The following is a 23,377-nucleotide window of genomic DNA, read 5'->3' as shown; positions in this document are numbered from 1 at the left end:
TCTTGGTCTTGACATTGACTTGGTTTTAGATAAACCAGCGCTGCGGAAAGCATTGATTACCATGATTGTAACATTGAAACGAATTTGAAAGCACAGCGAAAAATGAAATAGAATACTGAACTACTTCCCTTCCTGTTAAACGCCTTACTATTAGACAGCTTTTGCTAAACAGCTGTGCTGTGTGACTTTCTTTTGCTGTGCCTATCATGCTTCTGGGACACCTCAAAATCTGGTTTAAAAGAAATGTATTATTCGCTTTATAGTTATTCGACATGTTTAGCTACTTTATGCTTTTTTTTTCCATTTGCATGTTTAACTTTCTTGAAATCTATCTTAAGTGTTTCAGAAATCAAGAATGTTATTTTTTTTCCCTAAAGCATGACAGTAGAGGAATCTAAGAAGGGCAAATAACTACTGTATAACCTTTGACTTTCAGCAGTAGGTGGTTTAGCATATGCCATTTCTGCTTTCCTAATAGTAAAGGTGGTAAATGTGTTATGTGTGAAAAATATGTAAGTGATATTCAATAGATGGGAATACAGGCTTCCATAAAAATACGTGCTGCCCACCCGTATTCTCACAACATTAGGCTGAGATGACTTTGATACATCTTTTTATGGAGTGTGTTAAGTTCTAATCCTTTAGCACTGACGTCTGTACCCTCCTTTCTCTTTCCTGTCTTTGTGAGAACCATGCTCAAGTAGGCCTTTGAAACTCTTTGTTTACCTTTAGACTGTCTGCCTTCTGTTTCATATGCACTGCTTATCCTTTTAAGGTGACTGAATACCAATGTGATTTTACTTTTTCTTAAACAACAAAAAAAAAAACACGTTGCAGGTTTAAAATGTTCGTATTCATAATAAAGGTCTCCGTGAACTGAGGCTTTCGACATCACAAAGCAATTGTGAGCGCAGGGCTGCAACTTTTAAATCGGGCATGGACGAAAATTGCGAAAGCTCTTCGATGATCTGCATTTGGAAGGAGAGGGGGACATGTACAGTAATGACATCGTCACGACGGAGCATTTTATACAGAGCTGATGCTACAAGACTGACTGAGAGCAGAGCAAAGAGGAATTCCGTACCCCAAACAGATGCAGTGGTGCAAGACCCGCGTGTCAGAAGAAAGCGGGCCTGTGCGATATTAAAACCCGTCTGGCTGAGGCTGCGCACAGTGCCACTCCCCCATGCCCCTGCTTTCCCTCGCACGGCCACGGTCTCCCCTCTCAAGGTGACACTTCAAAGCCGCCTCCCAGATACTGGCAGTCTCTGAAGCCAGCATGCAGCCCCTCACTCTGGCTCTGCCTCCTGCTGGGGTGGTCAGCGCCAAACTGAGCACTCCATATCCCGGGAGACACTCTGCCAGAAAAACCCCCCACCACCTAAAATAAGAAATAAATTATTAAACACATTCCGGCGAAATAATAAAAGCCCCCCCCCCCCCTTTTTTTCCCCTCAATTACCTGTTTCCGCGCGGGGACTACGTAGGGAGGGGGTTGAGGGGTGGGGAGGAATTGCTTTTGAAGTGAGGATTTTGAATATTAAAGCTCTTATCTCTTTTCTTCGCCGATTTCTTTTAATGTACGTGCTGTGTCATTCTTTAAGGAGATCCCCAGTGAGCTTTGGATCAAGTTGGTCCAGCAGCGCCTGTCAAAAATGGACTGTATCAAACGGGTAAGCTCACCTGTGACCTCAGGTAGGATCACCTGCGACCTGTCAGTCGAGCCAGCAACCCCCTGTGCTCCGAGATACAAGCCTGAACCAGTGGTGATTATTATTCCAGAATTGGACAGACTAGTATTAAACTAGGCATGCTTTTTCTAAATAAACACCTGGACATTAAAACACAATCTTCTCTTGGTGCAGACTTCCTGAAACTTGAAAGTGTTTTGTTAACACTCATAATTATTTGTCATCTTGAGTCGGCGCCTCCACTGAAAGTGACCAATCGAGTCTCATGTCTCTCCTGATGTCTGTGATCTCCGGCAGTCTTTGGCTTTCTGCAGTAAGAGCTGCTGCTTCAAACAGAATTGCCTGTCCTTCCCCTTTGTTAGGAGCACTTGATTATTTTGCAGTTGTCATTGGTTAGTGTTAAGTTGTGATAGGCTTTGGTGTGTGAGGAAAATGAGCATCCTGCATCATGCCGAGTGCTTTTTAATCTTGTTGCCTCTGGTTGAAGGTTCATCCTTTACTTTCTCTGATACTTCTGGACCCGTTTTCCGAGGCTGTTCATTAAATTTGATTTAATTTTCTAGTTTTTTTTTTTCCTGTTAAGTTGTGGTATTTTCTTACACATCTGCACTGCCTGCACACCGCTACAGAAGGATTTGAAGTTAATAGAGATAAGCAATACTTCCACTGTATAGCAGATATAGCCAGTCCCAGGCTTCCTCTGAGGTTTAGCACTGCATTCATTCAACCCGATTAGACAAGCTGTTGATTTTTACAAGCTCAAATGTCAGTAATTAATACACTAGGTCTTGGCTCTTGCTGTTAAGCAGGAGACTGTTCATTTGTCCTGAAGATTATCGGTGCAGTCATTTACTGATGCCTTTTGATTAAACAGTCTTTACAAAAAGAAATAGTTTTGGATTTGTAAATGATTTCTTTTCTAATTGCATTTTTCAATTTCAAAGGAGGCCCTACAAATTGACATTTCATGCAGTTTATGAAAATATGCAATGCAATATTACAGAGAACTTTCTTTTTAATTTTAATGCAAAAAAGTACAGCCGAAATGTCATGGGCGTTTTAATTAGTTTAACTTTATCCCTCTGCCTCCTGTATAAATAAATTTAGAGAGCCATCTCTTTTTTGGTGATGTTTGTTGTGTGAAAGCAGGGAGCGATGTACAGAGGTTTTTAATGAACAAGCCGTCGACAAAAATGCCCTATCCTATTTAGTGAAACAAAGTTGTTCTGTTTCTGAGGGTTCATGTGGATCGCCACCCCTTTCCTTTCCTCAAGCACGAGGAACATGCAGACAGGCCCCAGTAGAATAATGCTGTGTTGGTGAGTGGCGGAACTATGCATAAGCCATGACTGGTGAGGCACAACCAGAGGGAGCAGGGTGATTGATTTGTTGCTTAGTGAGTGGCAGAAAACGGGCTACAGATTTATTAGCAGGGAAAGGGGAGAGAGGGGAAGAGAGTGTGCATATGTTAATCCAGTGGCTGAACGATGATCAAAGGCTGGAACAAGTCAAGGCCTGCTGGCTGCCTCAGGGCAAACAATGGGCTCCAACAGCCAGGAGAAGGTAGAAGAAAACAAACAGATAGTTATAGAAATCAATAAACTGTATTTGGGTTTTGTTAAGGCAAAGGGAAGAAATGCTCTGAAGGCAGTGTCTGGACTTTCACAAGGGAGGGTGAGAAGTTATTGGTGTTTAACTCTTAACTGCTTCCCAGGCAGTGGGTACCAGCGTGTTTGACCTGCCATGTGTCTTCCTCGTGCACCGAGTACAGGAAAGGGGACTGTGTAGAAGCACTGTGATTGAACGGATGGCAAAATGACTCTTGCAGGTTTGAACAGCAAGTTCTGTGCAATAAGTGGGAAAAATGATATAAAGGCCTGCTCTGAGCTGTGCCACGTGTCATAAGTGGATAAAATAGCATTTTGATGTTGATGAATTACTGCATGGGCCAGGAAGAGGAGAACCGGAATCTTCTGAAGTAATGTAAAACTACACTTCAGACAAAATGTATTTGGCTGCATTAGATATTATATTGCATATAAGTGTAAATTAGCTAAAAGCAGATAGAAACCAAAGTATTTTTTCCAGTCCACGGAGTCTTTTGTTTCTTGGTTTTTTAAGTATTTACTTTAATTACTTTTGTTACATTCCTTTAAATATGGCTGGCTGAATCCAGAGGACACTTTCAACACTGCTTAATAAGGTAAAAAAAAAAAGATTTTCCAAGCCATTTTAGAATTGCAGATCCCTTAAACTGGACTAATTTGGAATTCAAAACAAAGGCTATTTCAGAAACAACAGCTGCAAAGGCCTGTTTCTTTTTTTTCTAGACTTTATACTCACATATACTGTACACCTGCAGTCCCTGAGGAGTGTTTCTCGAGTCCCAGGAGAGTTGAGTCTCTAATGGCTGCAGAAGATTGCACTCTAAGAGAATTAGAAATACATCCCTCCTGCTGCTTCTTTGAGCCTGCATGCCAAAAAACAATGGCCGTATTGGTGCCACAAACGATGCTTTGTACGATGCACTCTGCAGTGGAGCACTGCAGCAATTCTAGCTGAATGCCCTGATGGATGTAATTTCTCTGTATAAGTTTGAAAAAAATATATGTACACATTTAAAATTGCAAACACTGGTTTAGTTTTTAAATTTAGCAAATTGCTTGGCTCAAGCTGAATAAATTACGAAACTTTTTCACTGGGCATCTTTTAAGTTTTACTTTTAAGTTAAGTAATTTTACTTTTTTAAACCGGGAATGGATGTTTATCCCTCCAGGCTAAATGTCTGATTATTTTTTTTTTTAATCTACATAAATGCAGCGTATTCAGTGAGGAATACAGGCCTTCTGTAGCTGCAGGGAACGTTTTCTGAAGATAAATCCCCTCAGTCTGTTCCAGTTTTGGGTGGAGGTCTGTCTGCCTCTGGGATAGTCTAATTCGTGTCTTGGTCCGTTTCTGTGTTTATCAGTTTACACAATTTATTCATGTACGAATGGTGGAGAGATTGACACGTCTCGCCATGAACACAACCAAGCTCCTTTCACCCTCGTGTGTGTATTATCTGTTTACCTGTCTCATATTAAATTACTTTGAATAATAATTTTTATCATTTTAAATCTAGGTCAGTTGGTTTATCCTTGTCTGTCAGTTGTTTAAAAATTATTAAATATCTCTTTCCTTCTCTTGCTGCCAAAACTTTAAGACGGTAATCTATTGGGAAATCACAGAGAAATATTTCAAAATGAGGCTAAGCATCAGGGAGCATTATTAATACCTGAGGGGTTTAGTACAACATAATGACTTGACAAAGCCATAAAATAACTTCTTGTATGAGTGTAGTGAGGAAAGATGTTCAACTGGAAATCTTTTAGAATTTGTTCTTATTGGATCAGTAGTTTATTTCGATAGGTTAAACAGCTTGGGTTAAATTTGAGTTTTTAAATTTGTGTTTCAGAGTTCTGATAGGAGGCCTTTCACTTGTGGTGCTTTCAAAGGCAGTAAGTAATGGGACACATTCACCTTTAGTGAGTTTCAGAATTTAAATTCAGATTTTGGTTGTATATCCCTTTAAGGTAATACCTCCATGAAGCAATGGAGTAAAGGACCTTACACGGAGCTCACAGAGTCTGTGTAAAAACTGGTGATGCAGTCACATTTAGTTCTTGACTCTTCTTGGGGTTTTATGACTTAACCTGTAAAATGCATCTGAAGTTGGATTTAAATCTGGAGAGTGACCTTTGCCAGTCTAATATTTTTCACTTTTCCCATATTCAATTCTTCTTTGCATCGGCTGTATGTTCCAGGTCACAGTCATGCTGTTTGGTGAAGTGCAATTCATCATATTAGTTTTGCAATAGTGGAATCCGGTTTTTCCATCCACATTCGGTTCAGAACATTGTGAGCAACCCTTCTATATACTAGAAGTTTATTTTTAATAAAATGCTAACACATATTTTGCATTTCCTTAGCAATTCAATGAGACCTTGTGTACAAGGGACGTCTTAATTAATTTGATTTCTTCTTTACTTACTGGAGGCTTCTGATTCACATTCCTGAAGAGTGCAGAGATGGTCTTATTCATCTGCCTAATTAGAATTTTTTTTTCTTAAAATCTAATATTCCAAACACAGTATGTGGTTTCTGTACTTAAAGGAAATAGGTTAACATACAAAATGCACATACTGTATAAACTCCCATACAAGTTGGTGGCATTCATTATCCTCATTTATAATAACTGTGCCTAAGTGTCATTTTTAATTACAAATCAAAACCACATATTTATCATGAAAAATCTCTAAACCATGAAATGCTCAATATGATACCAGTAATATTATACGTTAAGGTTGCAAATGTTTTCATTTTGATTAATTATTTTTCCCCTTATTTTTCCTGTGTTTTTCATTTGCAGATTATTCTTATTATTATTATAAATAATAATAATATTAATATATGTAACATCTAAACGGTACTATGAACTGAACACATTCAGAAACAAAAGTTATTAGGCTAGGATTGGAATGTGTACAGGGAGAACCTACAGAATCTAAAAAGGAATTGTAAATATTGAAATATGGCATGCTGGATCTTCCCAGAAAGAATCTGTTAATTTATTTATGCTCATTTGTCAGTGTCTGTAATTGAGTGTACTAAAGCACAGCTATTTTGAGCTGACCAGAGTTATCTAATGCAAATTTTAGGGTAAAAAAAATCAACAGCTCTAAATAATTGCAGCTGATAAAATATGCATTGTGTTCCCTCGCATAATATTGCTTCAGTTCAGTTCTCGTTGCAGCTCTGTGGTACAGTAATGGCACCTATATACTGTAGTTTATATATAGTGCTTTTTTTTAACCCGATCAGCGCTGTTACAGACTGCTTGCTTGAGGATTCTGGTTCATATTCCTGAACATTGTAGAGATGATTGGATTAATTTGTTTAATTAGTGTGTCTCGTCTTTTGAGCACTGTCCGTGGATTCTGTACTTTAAGAAATTGTGAACTTATTCCAGTATTCCAGATTTCCCCTTTTATGGGATGATCAGGAGATATCAAGAATCATGAGAATCTTGAATGAAAACACCGTAGCAATGAGTCTAATGAATACCTTGGCTATTTTCAATGTTTTGTTGTTTACACTCAAATATTGTTGGACCTGTTGAATGTGAACTAAAGGCAAAAAAATGAAAAAAAAAACTTTTAGTTTAAGGGACACAGGATGTGTTTGCTGAGAGCAATTTCTTTATCGTTCTTAACCAGACAAATACTGGCCTGTTGTCCCCGCCTCTCTCTTCAATGTCAGAGCGAATGCTTATTTACACTGCTTAGGAAAACAGCTGTTTCAAGACAATGCTGTGCAGTGACAAAAGAAATATGACTCTTAATGAGGATAACGGCTTGGCAGTCCTTAACCCCAGGGGATCACACACAAAAAAAAAAAGAAAGAAAATGAAACGAGAAACTTTAATGTGTGCGTACTGAATGGTACTGTTTTATAATAGCCTTAAAAAAATAAAAACAGGTTTAGCATAACCCATTGCAGCGCTGATGTGCTTGGGAATCGGCAACAGCAGGATACTCCAGTCTTCCCACACTTATCTTTTTGCTTATAGGTTAAATTAACTGTCCCTGTAAACCAACCTTGTGAGACTCTTGCGTGAAGTGACAATTTATGCACTCGTGTCGGGAGGTAGATGTATTTATCCTCGTTGATTCAAAACTGTTTTCTCCTCATGTTGACGCCTTTAATGACATTGCAAGAGCGATCTGCTAATTTCGAAATGCAATCACTTGCTGTGCTTTCATTTGACGTATGCTTGTCATTTCCAGAATGCAAACAGTGACAGGCGAGACGACAATCATGTATTTCTGTAAGAATTAAAATCATTTAATCATTTTATTTTATTTGCGAACCGCGTGCCTACCCTTCTGTCTTAATGGAGGTAAGCCCTTGCACTGCGTGACCTGCTCTGTGTTTCAATTACAGTCTCTTCTCTTTGCAGAAGCAGGGGCTGCGAAGGGGCCAGGCCGATGCTGCTCAAGGATCCATAGTGTCTACAGCTCTGGGCACCCTCTGGGATTGCCCATAGAGGACAAGCCTTTTTAATAGAAAAAACACACAGACAATGATTAGATGATTAGCGCCAGGGTGACTAATTACCTAAGTGTGGAGTCGAAGGGGGGGCTGCAGGAAGAGACGGGGCCTGGCGCGCGGTGGGCGAGGCGGTGCTTCGCGGAAGGTCTCTCTCCTCCTTGTACAGCCTTGCTCCCCGCTGCCTCCCAGGCCTGCTGTTCACTCCCAGTGACATCTGCTCTGCGCTTGTCCCTCCTGTGATACGGTACCCCTGTGCAGATGTTCCGGTCCCCGGGTCCTGCGCGAGCCGCGCGAGGCGGCCCCTTTGATGTGGGATGAAACGGAATGGCGCGAGCCGCTGGGGGGGGTGGCGAGGGGAGGCTGGCTCATTAGAATTTCAATCAGGCGCGGCGCGCGGCCTGGGCCGCCCGCGGCGGGCGGGCGAGGAGCGGGGAGCTGGCCAGCTCGCTCGCTGCTCACTGGGCCACTTGTGCCTTCGCTTAGGCCTTTCTGCACCACGCGCTTAGCTTGCTTTAGCAGACTTAAACCCTCTTGCTTTTTAAGTCCACTGAAATACGGAATGGCAAAACATCAAATCTAACGCTGGAGGGGACTGTTTGGATTTTGGACTCTTTCCTGCTTTTCTCTCTAGAACCTTTTCTGTTGTTTTGATCAGTCTCACCTCTGTGTGTGTGAGTGTGAGTGTATGTGAGAGAGACACTTGTGTAAGCCTTAGCTTCACACTGGGACTGGGTAGTTCCACTCTCGTTAGAAGAGAACCAGGGTGAATTTTCAGTGGTATAGCAGAGTACAGGCCACTGGATATGAGCTCTTGGTGGTTGACAGAGCTGATTTGTGGAATTAGGAATTACAGAACTTCAGACAGCGATTATTAACATTAGAGGCTGCGCATGTTCCTGCCTCAGTGGTTTTGGTAATGATGAACTCCAGGAGATGGGGAAGGCTCAGAAGGCAATGTTAGCACTACTAATTTTACATTCATGGGCAATCGCCATTTTTTTGGTGCACCAAAGATATTAGAGTTATAATAGTAAGTCCAGGAATATATATTTGTGGGATGGTTATAAAAAATGTTCTCTACAGTTGATCATGGCTTTCTGTTACCTTTGATTTAAGTACCTTCCCAATTATGGATAATAACTCATGGTATGACTCTTTTTGACTACTCTATCATAAATAACGAATAAGAAATGTTTATTTCCCATCTTAATATAGGACACAATGCTCAATCATTGTAAACTTTGATTACACAGGTATCTTTTTCAGGGTGATTATTCACAGTTACTGTGTCCAAAACGGATTTTTTGTTTGTTATTGGTCTAAGGAAAAAAAGATACTGACTTGCTTGCATCGCACACCGCTTAGCCATCTAAGCAGATGTTATTTTTTTTTATTTTTGGAACTCCCCTACAGATTGTTAGTGTTCAGATTTAGGAGAATACTGCAAGGTTTTTGTTGCTTGTCCTTTTGTGGACCAAAAATGTTTTTATTTACCAAACAAATTAGTTATTCCTGCAAAGTCATATTACATGTAACGAAGATAAATTTGTTCATAAACTGCTTTTATGCCATTTAGATTTATTCCAGAATGCCAAGCTGTCCTGTTGTATGATCATTTTTGAATATGGCAAATTACAAACTTGTGAAATGGCTAGAGTGCATCACCCAGGTGAGCATCACACTTCAGTGGTATATGAAGTAAGCTTTCTCTTTCCACCCTACTGGATGAGGAGCACTAAACAAATGCAGTGAATTATGATGGCGTTGAGCTGCTTTTCTCTTACTAATTTAAATGAATTGTTTTTGTGACACATTAAAGTCATCAAAGACTGGCTGATGCATAGCTCACCTATTCTGATCATTTTAACTGCAATAGCGTTCTCAGAAATTTGCACACCGCTGTAAATTTTCCTCAGATAATGATGTTGGGAACCCCAGTCATTGGCTATTTAAAAACAAGGCCTGTGATGCTGAGCACGCTGACCTGCGTATCAAGGATTCGCAGGTGAGGAGTCTGCTGCCTCTTCCAGGGATTGGGATATAAATTCCCCTCAGTGGGAAATGTAGCCTGATAACAAGCTGAATGCAATCTTTGGCAGCTCAGTGCCTACACATTGGAGGCAAATAAAGTTTAATGGAAAAACCTGCAGTAGCATGAGTGGGGGATCAGGTAAACTACAGATAGGTTAGCAGTTAAAGATCAAAGCGAAAAACAAAGGCAGATTTCAAACAGACCCTGGAAACTCAATAACACACCCGCAGCTCCTCTGATAATACTTAGATCTATAAATGTTTATTTTATTTATTTATTTTTAAGATATTCATTGCAATAATAAGTTGGCCTTAACAAGCACTTGTGGGAGATGGCTTCTTTTTCCGTTTTTATTTTCCTGCTCCATTGCGCTCCAAGCTTTGGGATTTAGGGGACTATTAGAGAGAATTTCTTTTATTTGTAGCTAATGAATGATATGCATAATATTTTCTTTCTTCTTATGTTCTTCTTTTTATGGCTAACAGTGAGAACTGGGGATAGGAACAAGAGAATTAGACACATTTTCAAGGTTTTATTAATTTAACCCTCATCTTGCCTCACTGTATGAGGCATCACATTTGCTTTTCATTAATGAATCTGTATTCCTCTTCTACTTTTTATTTTTTACTGCTCATACAAGGCATGGAACTGACAAAAACATGTCAATTTAAAAATGTGATTATTCTACTGTATGAGCATTTAGGCTTGTTTTTTGTAGATGAGTAAAATTGGGACTTTAAAGATGTTATTCATTCTGGATGGGTGCCAGTTACACATAGAAAAATTTAATGTTTTTGGCAAACTCACAAGAAATCCCAACTTGATCCTTACAAAACACAATACATTTTCTGTTTATAATATGTTCTATAAGGTATTCTCTTCTAAACTTATTAGCCCCTTTCTTAAACTCCATTATTTTACTTAGTTTGGTGAAGATTGTTTTGAGATGCATGGGAACAATATCCAGATTCAAAATACCACGTGTAGCCTGAAACTAATTGCTCCTTTTTAATGATACTTCTATAAGTCAAATCTTCACCAATAAGTACGATAATAACAATACTGGAAGCACAAAAATTCAAGAACAAAGCTCAGGCACATCTCCTAGGTGTGTTACACTTTTGCTAATTAAAGCTGTATTGTGCTCTGTCCTCAGGGCTGGGTGTTTGAAGGGTTACCAAGGACTCGTGAACAGGCTTTGTTACTGCAAGAGGCAGGCATTGCGCCAGAACATGTAGGTGTGTACTTTTTGAAAGCACATATCCCCTTCTCCTTACTATTAAGATACAAATATGTGTTAAAATTGAAGAAAAGGCTTCTGCATAGCGTTATGAAGGTGCTGTTCAGATCTAAGATCCAAATACAGCGAAAGTGAAAAATGGAAGATTAGACTTTGACCATTCTGTAAGGTGAGAAATCACGTCAGATGTCATGAACAACATTAAGGAACATACTCCAAGAATCGTCTAGTCATCAGAGCAACAACCTTTTTATTGCCAAGAAACATGTCGAGTAGGTGCTGAAACAAGAAGAAGGTCTTTCTTGGGCAAAGATTGAGTATCTTGCGAGTATTGGATAAAATCTCAGAAGTAGCTACTATCGCCCAAAATGAGCCATGTGAAGAACTCAGTCACAGATTTCAAATCTCCCATGGATAACAATCAAGCCACCACAGCCAATACAAGGGAGCTCCAGTTAACAGTTTGGTCAAAAGTGAAGTTTTAACCTGGCTTAGCCCATGATTCAGTTTGATTGAATTTCACGGAGGATCCATGGTACTTCTCAATTTGAGAAGCTTCGCGACCTCCAACTACAGCTCTGGCTCCATCTCCTGGCATGAATAATTCAACAGGTGCATTCACGATTTTGAAAATAATTTTGGCCCCTCCTTGATTACATTTCTGCCAAAAAAAAAAAGAGTACTTCCTCACTGTGTGTAAACACTTTAAAAGTAGACCTGAAGTGTCAAAAAATGGGACAGGACACGGGACGTCCCTCTTGGCAGACCCAGCATTCGATGTCCAAATTAAGCCCCCAGGTCCACACCAGCGGGGCCTGACAAATACCTTTCACCCTCTTCGCGGAAGATTGTCTGGGCAGAAGCACTCAACCTCCAGCAACGCAACGGCGCCACCAGTCAAGCTGATAAGAGCATGTTTCAAACATGTGGTGACCGATCTCACACAGGAGGTCCCTGACTTTGATCTTTCACAAGGGCTACGGGCGTCTCCGAGCCACATCTATACAGATTATTGCAGATGTAGCTGCTGCACTTCTGTCCAGACTAGGCTTTAGAGTAGCACACAAACTATATTCTGGATGGGTAAGGTTCCTGGTCATATTTTGGTACAGAGTATTTTATTTTGTCATGTGCATATACTGTAAGTACTTTGTACTAAGAATTTTACTTAACCTTTAAGTATGACATGAATGCTTTTGTAGTTGAAGCTGCTTCTTCAATTCTCTGTACTGTAGTTCATAGTGAGTCTTTTCTAGGAATTTAAGAGTGCTGTTTATCTTTTACACTCTCTCATTGTCTAATAAGAAATAAAATGAGCATTTTTTCTGGTTTAGTGTTTCTGGATGCTCCTGACACTGTCCTCATTGAGAGGAACCTGGGAAAGAGAATTGACCCTTTCACTGGAGGTGTGTATATTTATAATAGAGGGTTACTTACTGGAGTGCCTTGAAAATTCTATTTTCCTGCCTCTACTTTAACAGGCAATTGGACAAGCCTTTTAAAGAAAAATTCAGGCCAATGGAATACTTCCATCTTAACATTTCTTACTATCTTTCACATGTTCAGGGTAGTTTTGAATAGTTTTTCAGTTTATGTGGTATTATCCTTTCCTCAATACTAAACTTTGTTTGTCTTACAGTTGAAATTTTGTGATTATTTTTCTGTTATCTCTGCGGTGATATACATGTTTTTACTCTTGCGTGCATGCCATGTAGGTGTGTATGTAGGTTTATTTTGGTAAAATGGTCAATTTAAATTGATCACATTATGGATTCAGTCATGTCTGTCCCTCTTACAGTTACACACTAATGTCCTTTCCAAGACAAAGTGAGTGCGTGACTCATTCGAGCATAATTAACCAAGCTATCAGGTAGTGATTTGCATTTGGGAAACTTGCTGTAACTCTCCACACATTTATCTTGCCACCTTGCTGCTGCCCAGTCCAGTAGAGCAGTAGAGAAGGTCTGACCTTGTGCGTGTCTCCTCCCCATCTCCCCCATCCCTCTCGGACATCCAGATGTGTATCATGCCACCTTCTCCTGGCCCAGTGACGACGCGGTGGCCCGCCGGCTGCAGGAGGCTTCGGGCATCTCGGAGGAGGAAACCGCCGCCCAGCTGCTCCAGTTCCACAGGGAGAGCCACGCGGTGCAGAGGACCTACCAGCAGCAGCTCAGGGTCATCAACGCAGACCAGCCCTCTGCCGACGTCTTCTCGCAAAGTACAGCCATTCTCCTCCAGCTGGAGGTTCCTCATTTACAATTGATAATGACCTGTTACTAATAACTGTTAATACCATCCTTATTATTTTATTAATGCACTGAATGATTGCTAAAGCTACACATCTCTTCTAGGGACAGCACTACCGTCTGCCATCTGTTTCAGGTTTTCAGGAGCAAATCTAGCATATTTTAACAAATTTACTAACAAATAAGAAAGACACAGTATGTGGTGTCATATTATATTAGCGAGTCAATAACACCAAAAGGGTGAAATGTCTTAAACTGTAATACAGATGGATTATTAATTATGTTGTATCTTGCAGTGTTACTTTGATCTCAAGGTTTCACAAAAGCTAACAACGTAGTTGGTCTCTTAACTGCGTTTTATGCACTGGTGCCTCAGAACGGTGAACAAAAACCAAGACAGATTGTGATTTACTAAAAAATTAAACCGTAAAAGCATGAGTAAACAAAGAATAATATAATATAACTTAAACATTTAACATTGATTACCCACACAAATTCCCCAAATATCAAAGGTATTACATGTTATATTGTATACTTAATAAAATTAGCAAAGTTTTGTTTTTCAAAACTGCCCATAAATGGACTTCCAGTGGCTCCCATCTAAGAAGGAGGTGCAGCTAGAACAACTTGCACTGAGTGCCCCTTTTCTTTTTATAGAATTTTAATCTAAATTTAAGTTTAATGCAGTTTTGACGGCTATACCTCAGTTTACATGTCTCTTACGAGAAACATGGCTCATCTGTGATGGAACAAGTTAGCTGCCCCTCCAAAGTCAAGGATCTGAAAGCTAAAAAGCAGCTTACATTTGACACTGCAGACACCACGCTTTCCTGCAAAGCCCACGATCTCTCTTGAATGCAGCTCTGCTGGCTGAGGGATTTTATTATGGGTTGGCTTTGGCACTCCCTGAAAACCAGTCTATTTGCTGATGTCAAAGCTGTCTGTGCTGTGCTGGTGACCATCCAATATTGCCTTTAGCATTTGGAGGAGAGGAATACAGCTGCTCTGTCGTCTCTTTGACAAAGAGAGTATAAGTGGGTGGATTTTTTCAGCAAGTGGAGCACCAGATCTGTGACAGCCTCAGAGAGTTGGAGAAGGAGATGACCCTGCATCAATCCCTTCTGGCCAAATGGAGGTTCAGTCTGGGTCTTCTAGAGTTATTCCACTCTCACAGTAGAGTGTGGAAGATGTTTTGTCTCAGTGCAGAAATCCCCCGGCCATCTCGGAGTCCTTTCTGCATTCTTTCCAGGTCATGGCTAGTGCCGTGTGATTGAATGATCCTGAATTGGAAAATTGCTGTTGTTATAAGATAGCTGTTTTCATGTAAATAAAAAAATTGCTTCTTCTTAAAAAAGGCAAAGACCCCTACGAATGCTATAATTATCACCCATTATCACTATTAAACTCAAATATAAAAATATTACCAAATACTCTTTTCAAAGTGGTCACATTCAACTGACAGGCTTCTTAAAGAGCCAGTTTGCTACTGATAACATACTGCACCTCTGCCATGTTCTGGATCAAACTCCCTAGATACAGAATGCAAAATGGCATTGGATCTCATTTTTGTTTTCATTTTAGGGCTGTTCTAGAATGCTTTGGTTTTGGCTGTTCAATTCTCAATATGGTCTGTTCACAGTAGTGAACAGTGCTTGAGTAATTGCAGGCCCAGTTATGTTTCCTCAGTTCACACAGAGCATGGCTGTCCATTATCACCTTGATGGCTTGTAGTTTTGATAGAACCACTGGCACAGCTTAATAGACAAAATAGTGCTTCAGCCTCCCTCCCATTGACGTACAGGGCACTGAACATGATATTTCACCCTGATGAGATGGTATTATTCTTTCTGTTTTCTTCTTGTTCAGTTACATGTCCCATACAGTCCCATGTATTAAAGCTCTTTAATAGGTTCAGATCAGACCTTATGGCACAAAATCCCGCTGTGATATGGGTATTACCGCTGTAAAGGTGGCACAGAAGGTAGAGGGTTAGTTTGAGCTATGTGGTACACAGCTATGACTTGCCAAAGAAGCAGGTATTCCTGGATGTCAGGACGTAACCAGAGCGGGCCAGAGGTCAGGAGATTTGGATTGGGAAGATTACACCTCATCTACTCACCCACCTTGGGAAAAATAGGTTTAGTGCAAATTTAGTAGGTAAGAAAATGTATATTCTGTAGCGATCATGCTGTGGTGGTTGCGTTGCAAAACTTTCAGGTTAGGAGGCAGTTTGCTGGGTAGTAAATAATCTCATTACACTTGGGGTGTCAAACTTAAGTGCCAGTTAAGCTGCAGTAAAGAAAGTAGATTTCCCATGTTCCTGTGTTCCGTGCTCAAGTTATCTTCCCCACTGGAGTCTGGCTGCTGTGTCGTCATGGAAAAGATGTAGGTTAGAGCACTTATGGTGGAGATTTTGCTTCACCTAAAACTAACAGCATGTCAGAAGATTTTTCTCTTTTCTTTGTTATTTGGTTAGCCCCCAATTAATATTTTTTGTGTGAGTTCCCCCACCCCAGTTTTGTATATTTTGTGAGAGTTAAATTTTTGTTTTTTTTAATGATTAAAATGTATTTTAAGAAAATTCCATAAATAATCGCCTTGAATACATTCATTAGAGGAAAATATAACTTTAGAGTCTTTCTTATATGGCATTTGAACAGCATTTGACTTTGAATTTATGTCTTGTCGCGTAAGGAAACACATGCTCTCTAAAAATGTGAAACGGAGAGTTTATATGGCATTATTCATATTGCTCAGCTTTGCCATCGCAACTTCCTCAGGGAAATATTGTATATTTAAGTGTGAAGTCTTTGATAAATGTGGTTCAGGTTATATTATGTAGGCTCTATTCCCCTTTCATATAAACTACAGTAGGTATAGCACACATGCGTATTCAAGCCTGCTTTTGTACTACAATATGTACAGTACTTTTACTTCACAATTTACACTTTGTATTATGCTCTTTTCTTCTCAAAAAGAGAACTTCTTTTGTAAAGAGTTTTGCTCAAGCATTTTAAATGCCCCTTCTTTTGTTGTGAGAAGTTGAACTGAGTAACAAGTTTTAAGGTTTCTGTTCAGATAACAAAGGCCTTTGTTCAGTACATTGGTGATGAATATTCTTTCATCATAATCAGTGGACAATCCATTTGCTCACATGTCCCAAATCTGGTGATAAATGAGGGGCGCTAATTGGGATTAAGGTTCAATGTGTTGTGTGCGAATGCCTCTTTAAGAAATTGCTGGCGCACTCCCTTTTAGCAGAGAAGATCCATCACTGTGTCTCCTGGTGTCCATGTGAGGATCCACTCCAGATTCCAGTGAGACTAGTTATGCGATTGGGATTCTCCACAGATGACACGTGCTGTGGTTTGGATGCTTTGTTCTCTGCAGGTTTGCCTTTGTTTTAGCCAGGCATACTGCCCTCTACAGTAACCCCTGCTGGTTATAGGCGGTTGGGGTTAAACCAGCTCTGATGCATCTCAGTTATCGTAGCAGTAAGAAGTGGGGGACTTTGCTTTTCCTCTCCATCAACCTGCCCTTCACCTTATTGCTTGGGATGGCTAGCCCAAGGCAAAGCCAAAGGCTAAGAGCATCCCAAGCGGCCTTCAACCAGGATAAGCTGCCAACACGAAGCCTATTAAACACATTTGAGTACAACCTGTCTCAGTATTACATGGCTCTTCTTGACAAAATAATTCAGTTATTTTTTTGTTTTGGGAGGAGACTCTGTGTTGTGTTTTCAGGAGTGTGGTTTCTGGAAATAAACAGATACATGAATTTTTTAATGTCAAAGACATAAAAACCGAGGCGTTCCAACAGACATGATGTGTTTCTTCATGGTTAAAAAATGTGTATACCATCTTACAGTGTGTCTTCTAGTCAAGTTATTTAACCAAAAAAAAAAGAATATTGTAAGACTTTGAGATGAGTGAAAACTTAGTAATAAGTGCCACTAAGATATACAATTAAATTTTATTATCTAATTACAAGCTATATTTTTCAGATTTTTTGGTTGCTACTGTATGTACTACATATTTTTGGTTACATATTTCAGAAAAGCATACAGCATTTTTTTAAAGAACAATGTAATTCTTGTTCCCCATATAAAGTCTGCATATTTCTTTCCTTATGCCACGGACATTTAGATTTTCAGATGGATGCTCCAGTGTAGCACAGGTGTACTATTGTGGCTTCTCGGTATATTGCTGGCCCTTTTAGAGGGCATATTGATGTCGAGAATTGTGCCTGTGACATTATTCGTCTTTAATTCTGGCTGTCATTAATGTTGTCTAAGGGGATGGGCAATACATTATTTGCAATGCTCCAACTGATTTCTAAACCTTGCCTTTTTACAGATACACATAATGCAGGTGCTTATGAACTGTTGTCTTCACAAAGGTTGTGATTAAACACGGAACAGCTGCCCTTAAGAGAAAAGGAAGAGCAACACTGTACTTTTTTATTTAATCAGCTTCGTGTTTTGGGTGTGATTTGTAAATGTGAGGTTTGGGGGCGTGCTGTAATGGCGCAATATATAATTAATAACTTATGATTTGCTTGATTGCATTAAACGGAGAAAGATTTTTGGGGGCATTTTTGTATTAAGTATTCATGATTCTTGATTGAAATACAAACTGCAATAAAGCAGTTGCCTTGAATATTGATTATTGCTAATTAAAAATGCGGTTTGATTAGGAAGTTACCAGCTTCTTCTCTTCCTCTGACTTAGCTTTTCCATCTTAACATTTGCATTTTTTTGCGCATGAGTTTTATCACTGTTTGAGATTTCATATACCAATTAGCAGCAGAGACCATACAGGGAGTCATTAGTTATAATTAGCCTGTGGTTAATTACTATACATTAAAATCGAGTCATCATATTGAAGAACAGTATTGTTGAGAAGAAACCCAACTGCAAACAGCTGTTAACTTGCTTGAGAGGGTCATGGTACAAACAAAAACTCCCTTGGAAGAGAAAGGGAGCCACTCATGATTTATTGATTGCCTCTTTTTATTTTCAGATTAGCAGTCTGTTTGTCACGGACTAGGATTTAAAAGGATTTGTGCCCCAGTAAGGTTCTGGATTATCTAGAGCAATACTTAGGGGTGTAAGCTGAACTTTGAGCTGGTGGAACTTTGGTTTCTGTTACTCTTTCTGTTTTATTAGTATATTAATTTGGTTTGGAGGCATTTGTAAATCATTTCAGGAACAAAGTTGCCAATAATCATTATAGCACAAAACACAAATAATGTGATGCCCCACTTATGGACCTCACAAAAGATACATTTAAGGACTGGCCTTGAGAGGGCCTGGTATGTTGAAACATTGTTTTGATGGGCATTGCACAGTTATTACAGAACAAAATAAAGTTGTTTTAAGTTACCTGCTTGTCTGTTGATCTAGAACTTGGGTGTCTCTGCAGTCTGCAAGACAAACCCTGGCATTGACCTACAACACAAAAGGCAGCTATGCTCTGTTCTCAATCATTTTCAAATAAAGAGCAAGAGGAACACAATTTTTTGCGTAATGCACATGAAAATTTAGAGATGATTGCTGCACTTTGGTTTTTGTATCAAACTTAAAAAAACAAGTTCGTATAATTACCATGTACTGGGGGTGGTGTTCAAACCCGAGGTATTAAAAACCTTAGTATATGGTGGATTTGCTAGTTCATTACACTGATTTATGTATTTTTTTTCTCCTTAAACAGCGCTGACCTTTGCCCTGAGCCGCCCCCGCTCGGCGGCCCCCCATACTCCTCGTGTCGTCCTGCTCGGACCCCCCGGCAGCGGGAAGAGCCTGCAGGCAGCGATAATCGCTCAGAAGTACAACGTTGTCGACAGTAATCTATCAATTATCACAGCACCTCTCGAGCAGCCGTCGATCTCCGCGTGGCACTTCATCTCCCCCACGCTGCCAGGCAGCTCCTTTCCCCCGGCTCGCCGCCGTGTGTGTGTGTGTGTGTGTGTGTGTGTGTGTGTGTGTGTGTGTGTGTGTGTTTAATGCACAAGACCCCTGCTTTTTATTTTCATCTTGAGTTTCAACATAAGCAACAGCTGTAACCAGCACATAACTTCCTCATTGCCCTGTACATCAAACGTTTAATCTGCTTCACTTTCTTTTTATACAAAACAAAATGTGTAGGATCCAGCAACATAAGCACTATGTATCAATCCTTCAGCTTTCAGGTTTAGACAACTGTTGAAAATTTCACTTTTATCAAGAATCTTACAAAATGTCTCTTTTTCTTACGACTTTCAGTTTGTCTTTTTTGTGTCTGAAAATACGAAGGTAAACCATTGGGCCAGTTCGCCAATTCCCATTTTCTTGACTCCTTCCTGTTTGTTTTTTGTTTGTAACTTAGTCAGATTTGTTTCTGAGAGCATCATGACTACTTCCCACTCTGTCCCAGAAGAGTGCCACAGATTACGCAGCGATATGAAGTACAAATAAAAAATTAAAATTGTCAGCACAGATATCGGTGGTAGTACAGAATAGACTGGAGGCTGTAAGATCAGAGAATACAGTGCCTTTAACTATGGAGTCTTAATTCATTGAAAGGCTCTGTTGTCAGCTAACGACTCCAGATCTGATACCGACATGGCACAACTCATGTAGATGTCAGAAAAAAAAACAGGCAAAAAAAACTGGGGAGAGGATTTGAGGGCAAACAGGGGAAAGGTTACTCAACAAGAGTCACCGTGTTCATCTCTTGCAGCTTTGGAGATTCCTTACAGTCTTGCACTAGTGGTTCATTCTTAAATTTTTAATATTTATTTTCAGTTTAATTCTTTTCTTGTTGGGGTGGTGGATAAAATGTGCTATTCTCTTTATTTTATTTTTTTCTGCTGCTGCTCCAAGTATCAGTTGTAATACTCGCCCCAGTCTCGGCTAACAAGTTCAGGATCTTATTTTATTCTGTTTACCTTCGCAGTTGAAAGGTTACATTGCGCATTCCGTTTATTTAAACTTTAATATGCGTTTTCTCTTTTTTCCCTGGTAGTTTGCTGTGGGCAGGTTCTGAAGTCAGCGGTTGCAGACGAAACGAGTCTTGGAGAACTCATTAAAACATACCTGGAATCTGGACAGCAAGGTACAGTCATGTCTGACTGGAGCTTTACACTCCAGGGAGATGCCTCTGAGAAAAGTGTGTACACCAGTAAGGAGTAGAGAAAATTGGTCAGTTCTGAGCAACACAAGGCCACAGGTGTTTAATATGCCAACATTTATCCGATATAACTGTGTATATAATAGCCTGCATATGCTCTCTCAATGTACAGTACAGTATATTGAGTGTCCTCCCCAGTACATACTGGTAGAAAAATCATATTAATTTTTCAATTGAAAGCACTAATTTATTTTGCATTAGCTTGATTTCACAAGTGTTTGTGATGATTACATGGCCCTATATAAAGTCTTCAGAAAGATCTAACCCTCGCAGTTTTCAGTCCATTTGTATTTCACTTTTGTTCTCCATTCTTGTTCAGTAGGCCAAAAGCTCAAAAAAACGAACTTACCCTGGGAGACAGTCCAGTTTTTAACAGCATCTTTATTATCTGCTTTTTTTTCCAGCAAAGAGTCTTTATCTTCTATTCTTTTTCTAATAACACTCACTCAACATTTTTGTCTGGGGCTGTTACTTGTTACTTTAGATTTTTATGTTTCTGTGTAGTTTATGGCTTTGTCTCCTATAGAAAATGACTTTTTTGGAACAGTTTACTTCTCACAGGTTTAACAGTATTGTTTTCTTCTGATCTCTTTAATAGGCAAAATTTTGTCTTTTGGATATAACAAGTGGTGATGATTAAAAACACAGCTTCAGTGAAATAATAAATGAGATGGTATATTTCTGCACATGGACATGTGCATTAAGCAAATGTTTTTGTTCCTTGGATGTTGTGTGAAATGTGCATATATTCTCAAGATGGTCATGTGAATTATGGCCCACACTAATCTGATTTTTTACTAGTGTGTTCAGACAGCCAAGTCATTCTGAATTGCTTTTTCCCCCTCATTTTAAAGCTTTGTTTTGTGCAGGCAGATTTTAATCAGAAAACAGAAAACCTTAACACTACCGTACACTGAACCAAAAGACATTTATGAGTGTAGATGGAAGATGTTCACTGTTGTCAAAACAATCCCTTTGTATTTTTTCAACATTAATAATGGTCTGGAAAAGCCATCCCACCAATAAGCACAATGTAGTCAAGCAAATTGTGACTGGGCTGTTTATTTACACTCAACACGGACAATTAGTGACTGCAACAGCAAAGGTCTCTAGAGTTTCTATTTTAGGCTCAGAACTTTATCTTATTGTCTTTGTCATGAATCTACCGAAGAGCTTAGTTCCAGTGTGTGCTTTAAAAGCAGATGTGCTCAAAAGGGAAGTACTGTGTTCCTGAATGCCACAGTTATCCTATTTGAAATAATTCTTAATTCCCTTGGCCTTAAAGTGCTTCAGAACCCCAATAATTCACAGTAATATTTTACTTGAAAGCAGGCAAGCAGTGAAGCTTTCAGTTTACAAGCAATTAATGCAAAGAACACTAATGTTGCTGGTCACAACTGGTGTACAGCTATTCCTTGGAGTGAGCCTGCATTCTTCGGTGCCCCATTTTCCAGCAGTTTGGTGCTTTTAACATCACAGTCGAAATGTAAACAGCGTCACAGGGGGTCAAAATCTTTAAGTGTCCATTGGGATGGGAGCATGTGACTGAGTCTCCATCTTGATGAAATAATAATGAACAGCTTCGGTGTGGCTGCAATTTGCACATGAAAATCAAATCCTTTCGCATTTTTCCATTTAATCTGAGGGTGATGACAATTCCTCGTCTCAGTTTACATGCAAATTACTTTGTCAAGTCTTCCCTATGAGACTCGCAAGTCTAGAGTTTTTTTTCTTTGTTTTGTTTTTGTTTGTTTGTTTTTGTTTTGTTTATTTTTTAAACAAATCTTTTTTGTACTACTGACGTGTGTGCGTTTGGGTTTTTTTTTGGGTTAAAGGAAAAAATGTTCTTTTTGCTTCTAACACAATTCTCCCTAGTAAGTATCTAGAGCGTCTGGGGTGTGAAGTTTTGTAATGGCACAACTTTTTTGTAGAGATAATATCTGGAAAGTCACATAGCTGTGATGCTAAAGCAAACCTCTACTTCTAACATGTAGTTTCTCTAGGTACAAGATTGCGCTGCCTTATAGTTTTTTTTTAAATGAAACAAAGCCTCTTCTCCATGAAGACTGTTACATGGACAAGACTCCTTTTTCCTCTTAGCTCTGACTGCTAGAATGCACTCACTTCCTCCTGTTCGCTCGATTTCGAACCTGCACCCAGTCCTTCAGGTCTAGCCATCCTTCCCACTGTCTTAGTGTAGCTTAGCTGAAGGCACTGGAGTCTCATACCCTCCTAGCCACTAGCCCATGTTGCCTCTGCTTCGCGTGAGACTGGGGTCCGGATTGTCGCACTCTGTTGCCACACCGCTGTCCTCCCAGTTCTGCTGCTTCCTGCCCAGATCGGAGCTGCTGTACCTCCCAGACCTGTCGGCTGTGATCTGTAATCTGCCTCATTTGAAAGTGGCATCCCTGACTGCAGGTCTCAGTCACGACCAGTTAGTTAAGGAAATGCGCCCACTTCAGAGACCGCGCGCGGCGGTGGGTGCCAATCACTGAGGCACAGAGGGGCTGCCACTGTGCCACTTGCCTTAAGCAAGTTTTTATTAATTTAATAAACATCCCGCCGAGACCAGTGGCTCTGCGGTGTGTGCAAGGATTTGCCGGCGATGCATGCTGAGTTCAAGTCTAATGAGAGGTGCGCAGAAAATCTCTGCACTGAGCACCTGAAGGGCCCCCCAGCCCCGATCGCACTGACTGTCAACACTACCGTAGCGCTGAGGTTGTGGCAGGCTAGTAGCATGAGCAAGGAGAAGTCTTCACTTTAAACAGTTTCTGTCCGGTAGACTCTGGAGGGGACATTTAAATGAGGCCCTGTTTGATTTTGAAGTCTTCCTGCCTTTCTTGAAATGTTATTACATTCAAGGCACCGTGTCCCAATATTACGGCAAGTGGAAAGCTAATCCAGTAGGA

General features: G+C 40.0%; 1 protein-coding gene across 5 annotated transcripts in view; it reads left to right on the top strand.

Moving 5' to 3' along the window:
• ak8 (adenylate kinase 8) overlaps window positions 1–23,377 on the top strand; it is a 45,593-nt gene that overhangs the window by 4,595 nt on the left and 17,621 nt on the right. For 4 of the 5 annotated variants that reach the window (XM_088614788.1, XM_088614790.1, XM_088614789.1 and 1 more), the window contains 6 exons: window positions 1,605–1,673; window positions 10,970–11,051; window positions 12,388–12,459; window positions 13,071–13,271; window positions 19,011–19,142; window positions 20,304–20,393. In XM_088614788.1, the coding sequence (XP_088470914.1) occupies window positions 1,605–1,673; window positions 10,970–11,051; window positions 12,388–12,459; window positions 13,071–13,271; window positions 19,011–19,142; window positions 20,304–20,393 (646 nt within the window). The remainder of the gene's footprint in view (window positions 1–1,604; window positions 1,674–10,969; window positions 11,052–12,387; window positions 12,460–13,070; window positions 13,272–19,010; window positions 19,143–20,303; window positions 20,394–23,377) is intronic. The other variant, XM_088614791.1, reaches the window with a different exon arrangement.

Source organism: Lepisosteus platostomus, chromosome 21 (assembly GCF_059453375.1).
Source record: "Lepisosteus platostomus isolate fLepPlt1 chromosome 21, fLepPlt1.hap1, whole genome shotgun sequence".
In the NCBI taxonomy this organism is placed as follows: domain Eukaryota; kingdom Metazoa; phylum Chordata; class Actinopteri; order Semionotiformes; family Lepisosteidae; genus Lepisosteus; species Lepisosteus platostomus.
Note: the sequence above shows the minus strand (reverse complement) of the source record. Positions and strands in the feature narration are given on the sequence as shown.